This window comes from Sinocyclocheilus grahami, unplaced genomic scaffold (assembly GCF_001515645.1).
Source record: "Sinocyclocheilus grahami isolate Dianchi unplaced genomic scaffold, SAMN03320097.WGS_v1.1 scaffold468.1, whole genome shotgun sequence".
NCBI classification, from domain to species: Eukaryota; Metazoa; Chordata; class Actinopteri; order Cypriniformes; family Cyprinidae; genus Sinocyclocheilus; species Sinocyclocheilus grahami.
In genome coordinates this window covers 441,702-456,159 of record NW_015505647.1, presented here as the reverse complement: position 1 = coordinate 456,159, position 14,458 = coordinate 441,702, and the positions used below count along the sequence as shown (strand labels likewise).

Genomic DNA, 14,458 nt, shown 5'->3' with positions numbered 1-14,458 from the left:
ATTATAGTGTTAGGGGAGGGGCCATGATCGGTGGCTCCAGTGCGTCATCTACAGTTATTATAGTGTTAGGGGAGGGGCCATGATCGGGGGCTCCAGTGCATCATCTACAGTTATTATAGTGTTAGGGGAGGGGCCATGATCGGTGGCTCCAGTGCATCATTGAGCCACCGTTTTAGCCCCGCCCAAAAAATCCTGAAAACAGAATTGGTGAAAAAGTGTTTAACGGTCTAACTCCATTATTCAGTACTACAGAATTCACAGTCTTTGTTATGTGTATCAGCAATACATTTGTAACATTTATAATGCGTTTAGAAACAATTCTCAGAATTGACTTTAAAGGGATTTTAATATAACTTTTAATAAAATTGTAATTAAAAAAAAAACTATTTTATAAGTTAGTTTTCATTTCCATTTTTTAATTATCCATGGAATTTAGTGCAGTTTTTGTTCACTATATCATTGTTAGCTGTAGCTTAGTTTTTGTATTTCCAGCACTTACTAGTTTAAATGAATTCAATTTAGTTTTTATTTATAGTTTTGGTATTTATTTAGTATTTAGTCATTATAGTTTTAGTATTTAAAAGCCTTAAAGTATTACACTACTGTTCAAAATGTTGGGTCAATAAGGTTTTTTTAATTTTATGTTTTTGAAAGAAGTCTCTAATGCTCAACAAGGATGCAGTAACTGTGTAAAAGTCTTGCAATATAAAATAAGTTTTGTGTTTAATAATTTTGTGGAAAGCATGATATATATATCTTGACTTTAAAGGGATTTTAATATAACTTTTAATAAAATTGTAATCAAAAAAAAAACTATTTTATAAGTTAGTTTTCATTTCCATTTTTTAATTATCCATGGAATTTAGTGCAGTTTTTGTTCACTATATCATTGTTAGCTGTAGCTTAGTTTTTGTATTTCCAGCACTTACTAGTTTAAATTGACTTGACTAAATTCAATTTAGTTTTTATTTATAGTTTTGGTATTTATTTAGTATTTAGTCATTATAGTTTTAGTATTTAAAAGCCTTAAAGTATTACACTACTGTTCAAAATGTTGGGTCAGTAAGGTTTTTTTAATTTTATGTTTTTGAAAGAAGTCTCTAATGCTCAACAAGGATGCAGTAACTGTGTAAAAGTCTTGCAATATAAAATAAGTTTTGTGTTTAATAATTTTGTGGAAAGCATGATATATATATCTTTCAGGATTCTTTGATAAATAGAAAGTTCAAAAGAACACAATTTCATTGAAATAAAAATATAAAAGTCTTTACTGTCACTTTTGATCAATTTAATGCATCCTTGCTAAAAAAAATTATTTCAAATAAAAAAATAAATAATTACTAACCCCAAACTTTTGTACATTCGTGTAAACTAAACTAGCATAATTACATAATTAAAATTTTCAGCCTAATGTTATTGCTATATAGAGACAGTATCATGTTTAATGCAGATGGCATTTATAATATACATACCATCTATCAAATATAAAAATTAGTTTATATTTTTTATTTCACTTGTGTTAGTTTTGGAGTCATGAAAATTTATTTAGTTTAGCCTGTTTTTCACAGCCAGTTTTTATTTTTATTCCAGTTGGCAAAATCATTTTAATTTAGCTTTAGTTTTCAGGATATTGACACTGATTCCAGTGCAGTCACTTTAAAAAAAATAAAATTAAAAAAAAAAACTTACCCAGTGAAATCTGCTGAGTACATGCCGTAGTCAAACACATAGGCACTTGTGACCTGGCAGAAACAGAGATATCCCAGCGTAACCACAAAGCAGTATCTATGGAGAAGAATGCAAAAGATGGGAAAACTTAGAAACGGTGAATCTGGAAACAAAAAAGATGTTGTTTGGTACAAAATACCACATATTACTCAATTTCAGCAGTATGTATATTGTGGGTACAATACAAATGTAATGTATGCAAAATGTGCATTCAATGCACTGAACATGTTTTTAACTTGCATGCACTTTTTGCACGATGCAATTTATAAAATAAAAAATATGTTTTTGTAGACTTTTCCAGTCTTGAGTGGATCAGTGTACAGTTAGCCACTCTCTTGTTCATTTTCAAGTATCCCATTGGCTCTACGCACCTGCAGTAAAAGGACTTATTTTTCCTGTTTGGAGCGCTACAATTTTCTCAAGTTTGACAAATAAATAGTCAAATAATAAATTATATATATATATATATATATATATATATATATATATATAATTTATTATTTGACTATTTATTTGTCAAACTTGAGAAAATTGTAGCGCTCCAAACAGGAAAAATAAGTCCTTTTACTGCAGGTGCGTAGAGCCAATGGGATACTTGAAAATGAACAAGAGAGTGGCTAACTGTACACTGATCCACTCAAGACTGGAAAAGTCTACAAAAACATATTTTTTATTTTATAAATTGCATCGTGCAAAAAGTGCATGCAAGTTAAAAACATGTTCAGTGCATTGAATGCACATTTTGCATACATTACATTTGTATTGTACCCACAATATACATACTGCTGAAATTGAGTAATATGTGGTTTAATTCAATTAAATTCCATTCAACTTTATTCCGTTGAAGTTTATTTGACTTCGGAAAATTCATTCATGGATTTGCGCTACTGTCTTCACACACAGACGAAACTTACTAGAGAAGTGTGAAGTGTGACATAATATACCTCTGTAAATAAATACAATATAAATTCACGTCTCGCGCACTTTAATGCCCTTTGAATGTAACGTGTACTTTCCCTTGGAACTGGAATCATGGCGAAATTTCATGTGAAGTCCACTTCGCAGGGCACTTACAGTCGAATAAGACAACGCTTGAATGATGCTGCCTGAACAAGAGACCTCCTTACTGAAGTTCAAAGTGTCACTATCTTGTGAACGCGCCGGCGGATCTCCACCAAATTTGGGGGATCCCTTCAGCTCGAGGAGCCCTCTCGATTGCCACCCTCCGTGCGCCGGTAGCCCCCCGGGATTGCTTGATTGGTCGGCACCGGACCGCGAATTTATCCACCCGTAACTCACGAACCCCAGGGGCTATCGACGCAGGGGTGGTCTCACTCAAAAGCGGGCCTCTAGATGTACACTCGATTCGCGTTCTAGAGGGTTCCTCGAGCTGAAGAGATCCCCCGAATTTGGTGTGGATTCGCCACGCCGTTACGGAGATATGGCTGTTCAAATTTCAATGGTTTTCCATAGACTTAAGCTTTAAAGCATTTCATCCAGGTCGCCAGTAGCAAACAATGGAGCGCACTCAGCTGGTCAAACTAAGTAAATTACACCATTTCAAGCATTTTATCTGCGTTATATGTTCTGTAAAAAAAATTCATATCGGCGGCATATTCGCCGATACCAATATATCGGCCGATAAAATCGGCAAAACGATATATCGGTCGGGCTCATATATATATATATATATATATATGTGTGTGTGTGTGTGTGTGTGTGTATTTCATCAGTATGTTTTCTCTTTGATGGTTAATTTAAATGCTGGAAGAAATGTTAATTATCCCCACAAACAAATGTAGCAAGAGGCACCACCTATCTTAAAATAGCCCGAGCCCCCACTTTGTAGGAAATAGCTCACATTTGATATCTGGTATTATACATGATAATTTATGTGAGCTATTTGCATACTACAATAAATTTATGAGTGGAGAGAGAGTGATCAAGGCTGCTCTGTTACATCATTGCCTAAAGCAGCATGTTAGAACAACACTATCAAGGCTCGAGCCATTATTTCAACTCGGCTTATTAACTTCCTCCCACAATCTGCATATTAACCATCAAAAAAAAAAAAGATTACAGCCACTAAAAGTTCTGAATCAAAAATGGTCAAGTCCCCTGATTCCTCACTAGGCAATAGTGGGCAAATTCTTGGCCTTCTAGTTTCAGTCCTTGCCTCTAACAAAGCTGGTTTAACATGCCGACAGTCCCACTCGTAGTATTTAGAGGTGGTGCCTGCTCCGTCTCAACACTAGTCCCTTCATCAGGGCTTTGAGTAACACTGTGTGTACTATGAAGACCTTCTTCTGTTCAAGCATTCTGTAGGATGATTGTGTGATGTTTTTTTCTGGTTGTACAAGGAACATTGTACAGTTAGGAGATGGACTGTGATGCAGAATGGTAGTGGGTCAGTCAGTTTACTTAAAGGGGACATATGCCTCACAAATCCAAAGTATACTAAAAATGGACATTTAAAGGGATAGTTACCCAAAAATGAAAATTATCCTATGATTTACTCACCCTCAAGCCTTCCTAGGTGTATATGACTTACTTCTTTCAGATGAATATGTAAGCTCCGGGGAGAAGAAAGTCATATTCACCTAGGATGGCTTGAGGATGAGTAAATCATGGGGTAATTTTCATTTTTGGGTGAACCTATGGCTTTAAGTAGATTTTCAAATTGTGCATCCTTGAATGCTTTTTTTTCTGATAATATTGCCCACAACCTCAAAACAAAATAGTGGTTCTCCCCTTTGGACTTGTTCAGTAATGAATTCCAAGGTAATGGATGTAAATTATAATGCTAACATGCACACACAAACAGTACGTGACAAGGGGCACTGTGGTATCAACATGATGTGTAGGATGATGCGTAGGATGTCTCAACACTGGTACACTGTTTTAATGCATGCACAAAATTATGTAAATTCAGATGTTGTCTAAACTGTCATTCAGACATGTATCTTAGAAACATAAATATACAATCCTAAAAATATTAGATTACTAACTTGGCATACCATGATAAATAGCATCGACTGACTTCCTCAAACCAGCGTAGATTAAATCAAAACAGAGGTCATTACATATACAGTGGGGTAAAAAAGTATTTAGTCAGCCACCAATTGTGCAAGTTCTCCCACTTAAAAAGATGAGAGAGGCCTGTAATTTTCATCATAGGTATACCTCAACTATGAGAGACAAAATGAGAAAAAAAATCCAGAAAATCACATTGTAGGATTTTTAAAGAATTTATTTGCAAATTATGGTGGAAAACAAGTATTTGGTCAATAACAAAATTTCATCTCAATACTTTGTTATAATATACCCTTTGTTGGCAATGACAGAGGTCAAACATTTTCTGTAAGTCTTCACAAGGTTTTCACACACGGTTGCTGGTATTTTGGCCCATTCCTCCATCCAGATCTCCTCTAGAGCAGTAATGTTTGGGGGCTGTCGCTGGGCAACACGGATTTTCAACTCCCTCCAAAGATTTTCTATGGGGTTGAGATCGGGAGACTGGCTAGGCCACTCCAGGACCTTGAAATGCTTCTTACGAAGCCACTCCTTCGTTGCCCAGGCGGTGTGTTTGGGATCATTGTCATGCTGAAAGACCCAGCCACGTTTCATCTTCAATGCCCTTGCTGATGGAAGGAGGTTTTCACTCAAAATCTCACGATACATGGCCCCATTCATTCTTTCGTTTACACAGATCAGTCGTCCTGGTCCCTTTGCAGAAAAACAGCCCCAAAGCATGATGTTTCCACCCCCATGCTTCACAGTAGGTATGGTGTTCTTTGGATGCAACTCAGCATTCTTTCTCCTCCAAACACGACAAGTTGAGTTTTTACCAAAAAGTTATATTTTGGTTTCATCTGACCATATGACATTCTCCCAATCCTAGATATAGATAGATAGATAGATAGAAGAAATACTTTTTTCCCCACTGTAGAGGTCTTAAAGGTTCATTAGCCAAAACAGCTTGTTTAAAAGAACACAGAGAGGGTGGAAAATGTTCATGTCACTGTTTTTGGTGCAAACATACTTGACAAACATTATGGATAAAAAAAGAACATGAAATGTGATTAATGAATGTGTTTAAAATCTACTACATTGGCCAGGATGTTAACAGTCAGAAAAATTGTATGTAACAAAACAAAGGGTGAGAATGATGTAGGATTTAGCTTTACGTCTCTATGTAGTCATTTCCCATAGTGAGCACTGTCAATAGTAATCATGGAGACAGGACAACCACAGCAACAATCCAGAAACAAATACACGGTGAGTAGCTGCCAGTAATTATATCAAAACTGATGCCAAAAAAGTGATCTGTGCACACAGATCTTTTTCATAATCACACTGGCTTTCAGCCAAAAAAAACAACAAAGGAAAACAACACACGCACACAAAAAAACAACACTTTATACTTAAATAAAAAAAATTATTTCATTAAAAAATACATTTTAAATAAATCTACACAAAATCTACAAGAAATCCATCTCTTCCCCATACCGTCTTTGCTCTGATATTGTGCTTTTCAAGAACTCACATACGACAGTAGCTTTTCTATAAATATACATTTACACTATTCATCTCTAATAAGACAGACAAGAGCTCCAGTGACCCGTGATGAGGGCAGCTCTCTCTCTCTCTCACACACAAACACATACTCTTTCTCTCCTGGTTCTATTTTCATTTGTCAATAACCGCCGCACACAGTCTCAAGATGATCATTTATATAGGTGAGATACAGAGGTGAAGTGTTATAAGCAGCTGTTAGATGGGGTCTCGTCTACACCATAAAACCCTTCTCTCACATGCTTGAGTGAAAACATATTAAAGCAATAAATCACATCATAAAAAAAAAAAAGTGTCATTTTTAATTAAATGGGGGACAGTCACACCATTGTGCAATAGAACAAGACCTGAGAGTACAACCTTCCGCTAAATCTTTTTAACTCCCTGAGCAGAAGTTAACGGCACACAGATTTAGGGGGTGGTGTTGTGTTGTGTATGATTTCAGGTATTTCACATGGGGCTGAATTTGAAATCAGGACATTTGTTTAAACGTTTACCATACTCCATTTAATCTTTATAGAGTCCTGAAGTTTCCTGAACTTCACAGTGATGCTCACAGAAACAAGCTGTCAAGAAATACACATCCATAAGAGCTCTAAAGGTACATTCCCACCTACAGTAATTTAATCGCTGAAGGTCGCCAAGTTGCTGTATATGCTTTAAAGTTGTTCTCTAGTAGGAGTTTATACTGGTCCAACTCTGTCAGGAGGCAGAGCACGTGAAAGTCACTGTGTATTTTGTATAATGAAGTGTTTGCATGATCACTTCAGCAGCTAATCTATGCCAGTTTTACTGGCAGTCTGACTTGATGACTCCAGGTAATAAACCAGTTACATAATATGAACCTCTCAAAAAAGATCCTTATGCCCTTTCTGCAAACACACACAAACATATCTTGCATTCTTTATCGGTTTTCCACCCCTGTTTTTCAATTTCCCTTCATCCTTTGCTTGCCCTCTCATCTCCCCTGAGCAGTGGAGCATGGCATCACTCTATTACCGACTGATCGTCTCCTGGAGTTTCAAAAGGTCTGTTTTGTAGCACTGCATCCCTAATGCTCTCGATGTACTTACTGAAGGGAACCGGGCAAGTCTATGTCTCTATCACAAGTTCATCTTATCAGTCTTCAACAGAATAGAAGTTGCTGCTTTTTAGTTTTTTTAAGAAGAAAACAGCAATCAGCCAAGAGAAAGAAAAAGTGACTCATTTTTAATAATTGGTGCAAACTACATATTACTGTGACCTGACTGTCACACTCAGTATGAAGTGTTCACAGTTCAAAAAGCGTTGTTTCAAAGTCTATTTTGTCTAGTTCAGTAATCAAAAGTCCAGTAGGTTAAAGGGATGTTCTGAACTCAGTTCATCAGATTGTAAAAACATATCACAAACCATTCAGGAGTTTGCTATACATAAATCATACTTTGCGGACAGTTATGAAAAAACAGCAGCTGTGGTTGCCAGAAATTCACCTAGACAGACAGACAGACACAGATAGACAGATAGATAGACAGATAGATAGATAGATAGATAGATAGATAGATAGATAGATAGATAGATAGATAGATAGATGAAATATGGCAACACTGAGTATGTTTACATGGACATAAGTAATCTGATTATTTACCTTATTCTGAATAAGACAATATTATGACTAAGGTGTTTACATGAGTTGCTTTTAGAATATTCCTTTAATGTTCCCGTTTCACATGTTATAGTACGTAGATTGATAGGAATACTCCACATATCTTAATTCAATTTGTGTTTACTTCGAGTATGACTTTATCCGGATTAAGGTAATCGAAAATCTCTGTTTACACGATATATTCTTAATCAGAGTATTGTCTTAATCATGTTAATATTGGATTATTGTTGTCCATGTAAACATACTCAATGATATGGGATGGCATACTGCTGCTTGTACAACTACCAACTGAATCATACAAAATACAGTATACAGTCAAAATACAGTCATGTGTCATGCAGAGACTTCTGGAAATGTCCTTTCACTGTTTTTCCCCATTATAAGGTAATTCATGGTTTTTACTTGCAAAAACCATAGATATGGCATTATTTTAGGGTAAAATGACATATAATGCAATGGTTTTACACCATATATGGTAACTTAGTTAACCAATTAAGTTTTTATTGTAGGTTTTCATTTTTTGTTCTGTAAATACTACAAATTTTTTTTAACAGTGTATGTCATGTTATTTATTTTATTTCTTTTTAGTATCCTTGCACTAAAAATTTGATTTATGGCTTTATGTTCATGACATAAATTGATAAACTTACAGTAAATCCATATAGACATGTTTGGTAAGTAGAATGCATCGATATTAAAATTCTGGCCAATGCCGATAACCAGATATTAAAAATAAAATTCTATACTATTGACACTAAACACTAAAAACACACACACACACAAAACACAAAAATTGCACCACGTTATAATGTACAGTATGATATTTTCTAAAGATTATCGCTTAACATTTAACAGTGTTATTAAATGACCAGTGTTTTTAAACAATAGTTCTACATGAGCATTAGATGATTTGTTTTTTTTAATGATGAGATGAATTTTTTTCGGAGGTGGTAAACGTACATTGAACTCTTCCTCTACGCACTACACCTGCTCTGCGTGTTTAGTACACGTGGAGTTAAAACTCCTTGTCTGATAATTATGCAGTTATGCAAACATCTGGACAGGAGGCCGACGGTTAACTTGTCATCATGACCTTTTCAACAAGCCGAAGTTTACAAAACATGCTGGCAAAACTTCTGACTGGAAGTTCAGATGTATGTGCCAAGGTCAGGTGACCTAGCACAGATGACCTACACTTATCTAAATGTCTGGAATTTGATGATATATAATGACATTGCATTATTCCTTGTGTTAGTATGCACTCGTATTGTGTTAGTATGCACTTGTGTAGTTTGTTGGTGTTAATAGCAATCACTATCGAGCACTGGTTATTTTTGGTGCCGCCCTGAGCAGCAGCGAACATTCATTGATCTGACCCCAGATCAGAGGGAGCCGTCACTCAGCACACGACTTATGGAAGCAATGATATAAACAGACGCTCCCTCGTTCCCCGGGGCTGTTTACTGATAAGAATGAAATGGATGGCTGAGAGTGGTGTGGATTATTATTCAACAAGCCAATCTTAGGGCTAGATGAATAACTCGGGGCATATGGTGAACTGGATGGCAGTAGCTTGTTGAGAACTCTGGAACATGTTCCAACGTCATAACACATTTTTGATTTGCCATAAGGTTGTTCTTGTTACTGGAAGCAGGGCGGATTGATGGTGCAGAGGATTGTGAGGTCGGTACTCACTTGTGCATGTGTTCTACACTTGTGAAGATCATAACGCCATAAGCAATACCGCTCTGTACCAGAAAGTGTAAGGCATACCTGAAATGAAGCACAAGGAGAAGAGGATACCAATGAGAGGAGTACACAACTTTATTAGACTGTGAAACAAGACTGTCATTTTGAACAGGAGAGAAATGTGTTGCTGAATGTGTTAAGATAGACAATTCCATGTATTTCATATACAAAAATGTATTTAATTTTTTTAAACTTGTTTTTATTTAATACTTTCTGTCCATGAAAATTATCTATGACTGTATGTGTATAAAAAAAATCCTCATTGATCCTCAATGAATTAACTTGATATTTTAATCATGACCAGGGTTATTAATTGAAACTAAAACTAATAGCAAATAATAAATACAAATTAATTAAAAACTATATAGACATTAAATTTTTTTTGACAAGAACACAATAAAATTACTAAAACTTTAACAAAATGAAAACAGAAAATGTAAAAGTAAAAGCTAATTGAAAATATTAATAAAAACTATAATAGTATCTCAATTACTGGTCATGTACTCAATTAATTTTTTTTACTGTTTATATTATATTATATCATATCATATTACATTATATTATAAATATTTTTTTTTATTCAATAAAAATATATTTGACTTTGCAGAGAGATATATAGATGATTATTTAATTAGGGGCATTTTAACAACTTCTAATCTTAAAAAAAAATTAAAATAAAAATTAATTTGAACAATATTAAATATTTTGCATTTCCTTGAATAAAAATCTGACTGTGCTTTTGATAAAACCTCAAGTGGATATGTGTATAAATGTATGTTATATAATTACATATTTAATACTTTAAAGACATAAAATACATGGACTGATCATCCATCCAAGAGTGTTTCCCTGCCTAAGCCTGAGACACTGGGAAGCCGTTTGGAAAATGGATGGATGGAAAATACATATGCTGAAGTTGCTGAAGAAAGATGTGGGGGGGACTAGATTTCATCCATCTGAAATTGTTTGGATTGTGAAAGAGCTATCTTAACCATTTGTCTGCACTGCCTATGTGACGCCAAAAAGGAAATGTGTTGAAGGGTGTAGCAAGCTATTGCATTTTGATGAGAGATTATGAAGCTTTTTTTTCTGTCCAAAAAATGCACTGATGAATCCCACACAGTAAAACCAGGAACACAAATTTTGAAAGTTAAATGAGCCCAATTTGGATTTGATGTTGACCGAGAGCAAACAAATGTCTTGGTGAAGTCTTTTCTGGACAGAGAGGGGTGCACAAACTCTGAATATGCAATGATAGCACATCACATTAGAACAGCTGAGGGGAAATCCCCTCACAAGCTGCCACACAACATTTGCTTGATACACGACATTCATAAAATTAATTTGGTAGTAACAGATGATACTTCACTCACAATTTGGTAGTATCACTATAAATGCATATTCCACAACATTAGAATCTGCCATATCTTGGGCAACTTCACTGTTTAGAGGTCTTGCTTCTTGCCCTCATGTTTATTGCATAATGACTTCCTGTGCGATTTGGGTGGACTGACCTCTGCTCAAAAAGCTGCAATAGACCGCTCCGTATGGTTAGAGATTTTTTTAATAAGTATCAGTTTAAGCATGACTCCCACTGTTGCAATTTCTCACATTTTAACAACCTTGTGATAAAAAAAAACAATGTGTGATGTGGTTATGTAATTCGGTCGGCCTTTATTTTAGTTAAAGAAATGTTGAAACACATACGGGGTGTCAAAAAGCTGAAACTACTGGTGAAAGTGATTTTACTTAGCATTTTTTAAGTTATTACAAAAATGTGTCATTGCAAATTATTTTATCAGTACAAAAATATGTGAAAATGTATTTGTTTCAGTAGTATTTTGTTTCTCTTTTGCTTAAAGGCAAGACACCACAGGTGAATATGGTATAAAGTTAACTAACAGATATCATTATACTTCACCAGTTGTTCTATCGCAGTACAATAAGACAACTGTTTTGTATTACTGTTTTCTGAAATGTTGTTAAAATATGCAAATAAGACATTATCTAATTAAATGTGCTCTAATTTGCAGACATTTCCAGAACAGAAATCTAAACATTGGATAAAGCCAGGTTCAAAATTCTTGTTTCATTTTATTGACATACAGAGTACAATGTTTTTACCGAGGGGATTTTGAATATCTCTTTTATTTTTTTTATCATTCCATTACTAAAAAAAAATCAGTCGGGAAAAAACTACTTTCACCATGTTTTCACTATGGTCCTTTTGATCCCACTTTGTGTTCCTCATACTGTAGGCAGAATCAAATATTTGAAAGGCTTTGGAAAACATCAAACTATTAAAGATCACATTGAAAATCCGAAACAGCACCAATGCATTTATCTGATAACAGGTTATCTATTAACGAGCGACTTTCAGACATCTTAATGCAGCTTATTTGTTACACACTAATTCAAGTTCAACCAACAAGCAGCAAGTAAGTATTGATAAAGAGGCTCTCAGTTTCCACCAGTGGACAGCGTAGCTGCTGAGGAGACTGGTCTTCTGCCAGCACTCCAAAGCCTCATTATAAATTGAATGGCTCGCTAACCGGCTATCAATAAATAACCCTGCTATGGATCAATATGGAAGACCTGAGATACATGAGGGATGAAGCAGACAAACACTCACCAGCCAAAGCAGAAGAGGGCCAAGTAGAAGCCCAGGAGGGTGGCGACTACATGTCGGATGAAGGGACTCGTCTTGCTAGGGTGCAGGTAGAGTCTGAACCAGAAGGCCGTGACCAGGGCGAAGAGCTGGCATACCACAAAGTTCACCTAATGGGAGAGATATAAGGTTCATTTTACACTGATCAAGAGGAAAGGTCAGAAAGCAATAATTTTTCAGTTAAACTCAACTTAGAACCAAATAAATAAGAAAGGTTAAAAATCAAAACTAATCTCCAATGTAATCTTCAAATGGAAGTCTTCCAGCACATTGAATGTTAACTGCTGACACTAACATAAGACAAATGCATTTGCGAAGAGGATAATGTCAGAGGACAAGAAGAGAAAATTGACTGCCATTCAAAAATGGCGGTGTATTCTGAAATTCATTTATACACTATATAACAAAAAAGCACTTTCACAATCCCTTGTGTACTTCTCCTCTTTTGCAAGACACCATTTCCATTGAAATCAATGGCTTCAAAGAATTTTCTGATGCAACAGGAACTTGTATACGTTTGGAATTTATGACACAAAACTTATTTTTAAACGCCAAAACCGCCATGCAAAACAAATTCGAAGTGATAGGAAGAGAGGCTTGTGCTCACAAACCCATGAAAAGTGTTTCATTTTACTTGACGTCAATGTTTACTGTACAAAGTCATGTCTGGACCTGAATGTTACAGTCTCCTGTGCTTTTGGAGGCTAATCAGATAAAGTATGTACAGTAGGCTGCTCATAGTCTTTCGCCCTTCCTTTAATTTCTAGGACATTTTACTTACGTAAGATTGTACATGTCACTGTAAGAGCAAAATAACTGTTTTAAAGGGATAGATCACAAAAAAAAGGAAAACTGTGATTCTAAACCTGTGTGGTTTTCCTTGTTTCTTAGGTATTTGTCATCACTGCCTTTTAAGTTCCACAGAAGAAAGATAGTCATCCAGGGTTTTTGTTTGTTTGATGTAAAAAAAAGAAAAGAAAAAAAAAAGTTTTATTTTGGTGAATTATAACTCAAGGAGATTTTGGCTCATTTATCACACTCGACATGTGAGGTGAATCCAAGTGCACTGCATTGTGGGATACACTACTGCACATTTTCTGAATGTAGGTCATGCAGGTATTGCATGCACACAGAAAATATGCAGAGTGTGCAAAACGTATATACTGCAAAAATAGTATGAGTAATATGGTATTATGCTATTTGGAATAACACAAAAACACAGACACATTACATTTCTCCCTGCTGCTCAGTGGCCTTCTGTCTGACTCTCTTGAGAGAGAGTGTGTGTGTGTGTGTGTGTGTGTGTGTGTGTGTGTGTGTGTGTGTGTGTGTGTGTGTGTGTGTGTGTGTGTGTGATAAAGTGATAAAGTAGAAACGTACCTGTCTACCTGCAGACAGAGACAGAGAGAGAGACGCCTGCAACATCATCACAAGCAGAGTGTTACTACAGACGGCACTACAACACGGGTTCGTTCATGTACAACTGAACACAAACAGTAAGCCAGCACTGATTCAACACAGTCTGTGCATTTGTCTTAACTCAGATTGGTTTCCATGCAATTCAACAAAAATGGACACTATGAAAAACATTGAAAATTCATGTAAAAACAGAAAACCTTTTTAGCTGGTCAGAGACTAATGCTAAATTTAATAGCATTATTTCTAATGGTCGATTTGACCCACATATTTATATATTCAAAATTAGCTGCACAGACAAAAAAAAAGAAAATGTTTTGTCATGAAAATTAAAGGTAGAAATTGTATCTAATATAAGTGTAAGTAGTATTTATTGCTATGTTTTTTCTCAAACCCCTGTGAGTGTAACCATTACCATTTTTTGACTGTGAAACTCAACTAGATAAAGAAACGGCGACATTTCCTTGATTCAGTCTCAATTTTGAGTCTCAAATTTAAACTTTGAGCCTTACATTTCATAAGTTCTCATGTATTTCATATTTTAGTGTTTGACAGGCTACAATAAAGAGTTTCTGTTTTTCAAAGTGTTGATCTTTTGGCAAACTGCATGGAAACCAAAGGGGATCAATTTGACCCCAACACAAAAGTCTTGAATAATTCATGAAAAATCTACAATAATT

General features: G+C 35.3%; 1 protein-coding gene across 1 annotated transcript in view; it reads right to left on the bottom strand.

Annotated features, from left to right (window-relative positions):
- Positions 1–14,458, bottom strand: part of LOC107553282 (membrane-bound O-acyltransferase domain-containing protein 2-like) — a 61,392-nt gene that overhangs the window by 23,995 nt on the left and 22,939 nt on the right. The window contains exons 2-4 of the mRNA XM_016235466.1: positions 12,327–12,472; positions 9,641–9,718; positions 1,690–1,785 (exon numbers count right to left, since the gene is read on the bottom strand). Of these exons, the coding sequence (XP_016090952.1) occupies positions 1,690–1,785; positions 9,641–9,718; positions 12,327–12,472 (320 nt within the window). The remainder of the gene's footprint in view (positions 1–1,689; positions 1,786–9,640; positions 9,719–12,326; positions 12,473–14,458) is intronic.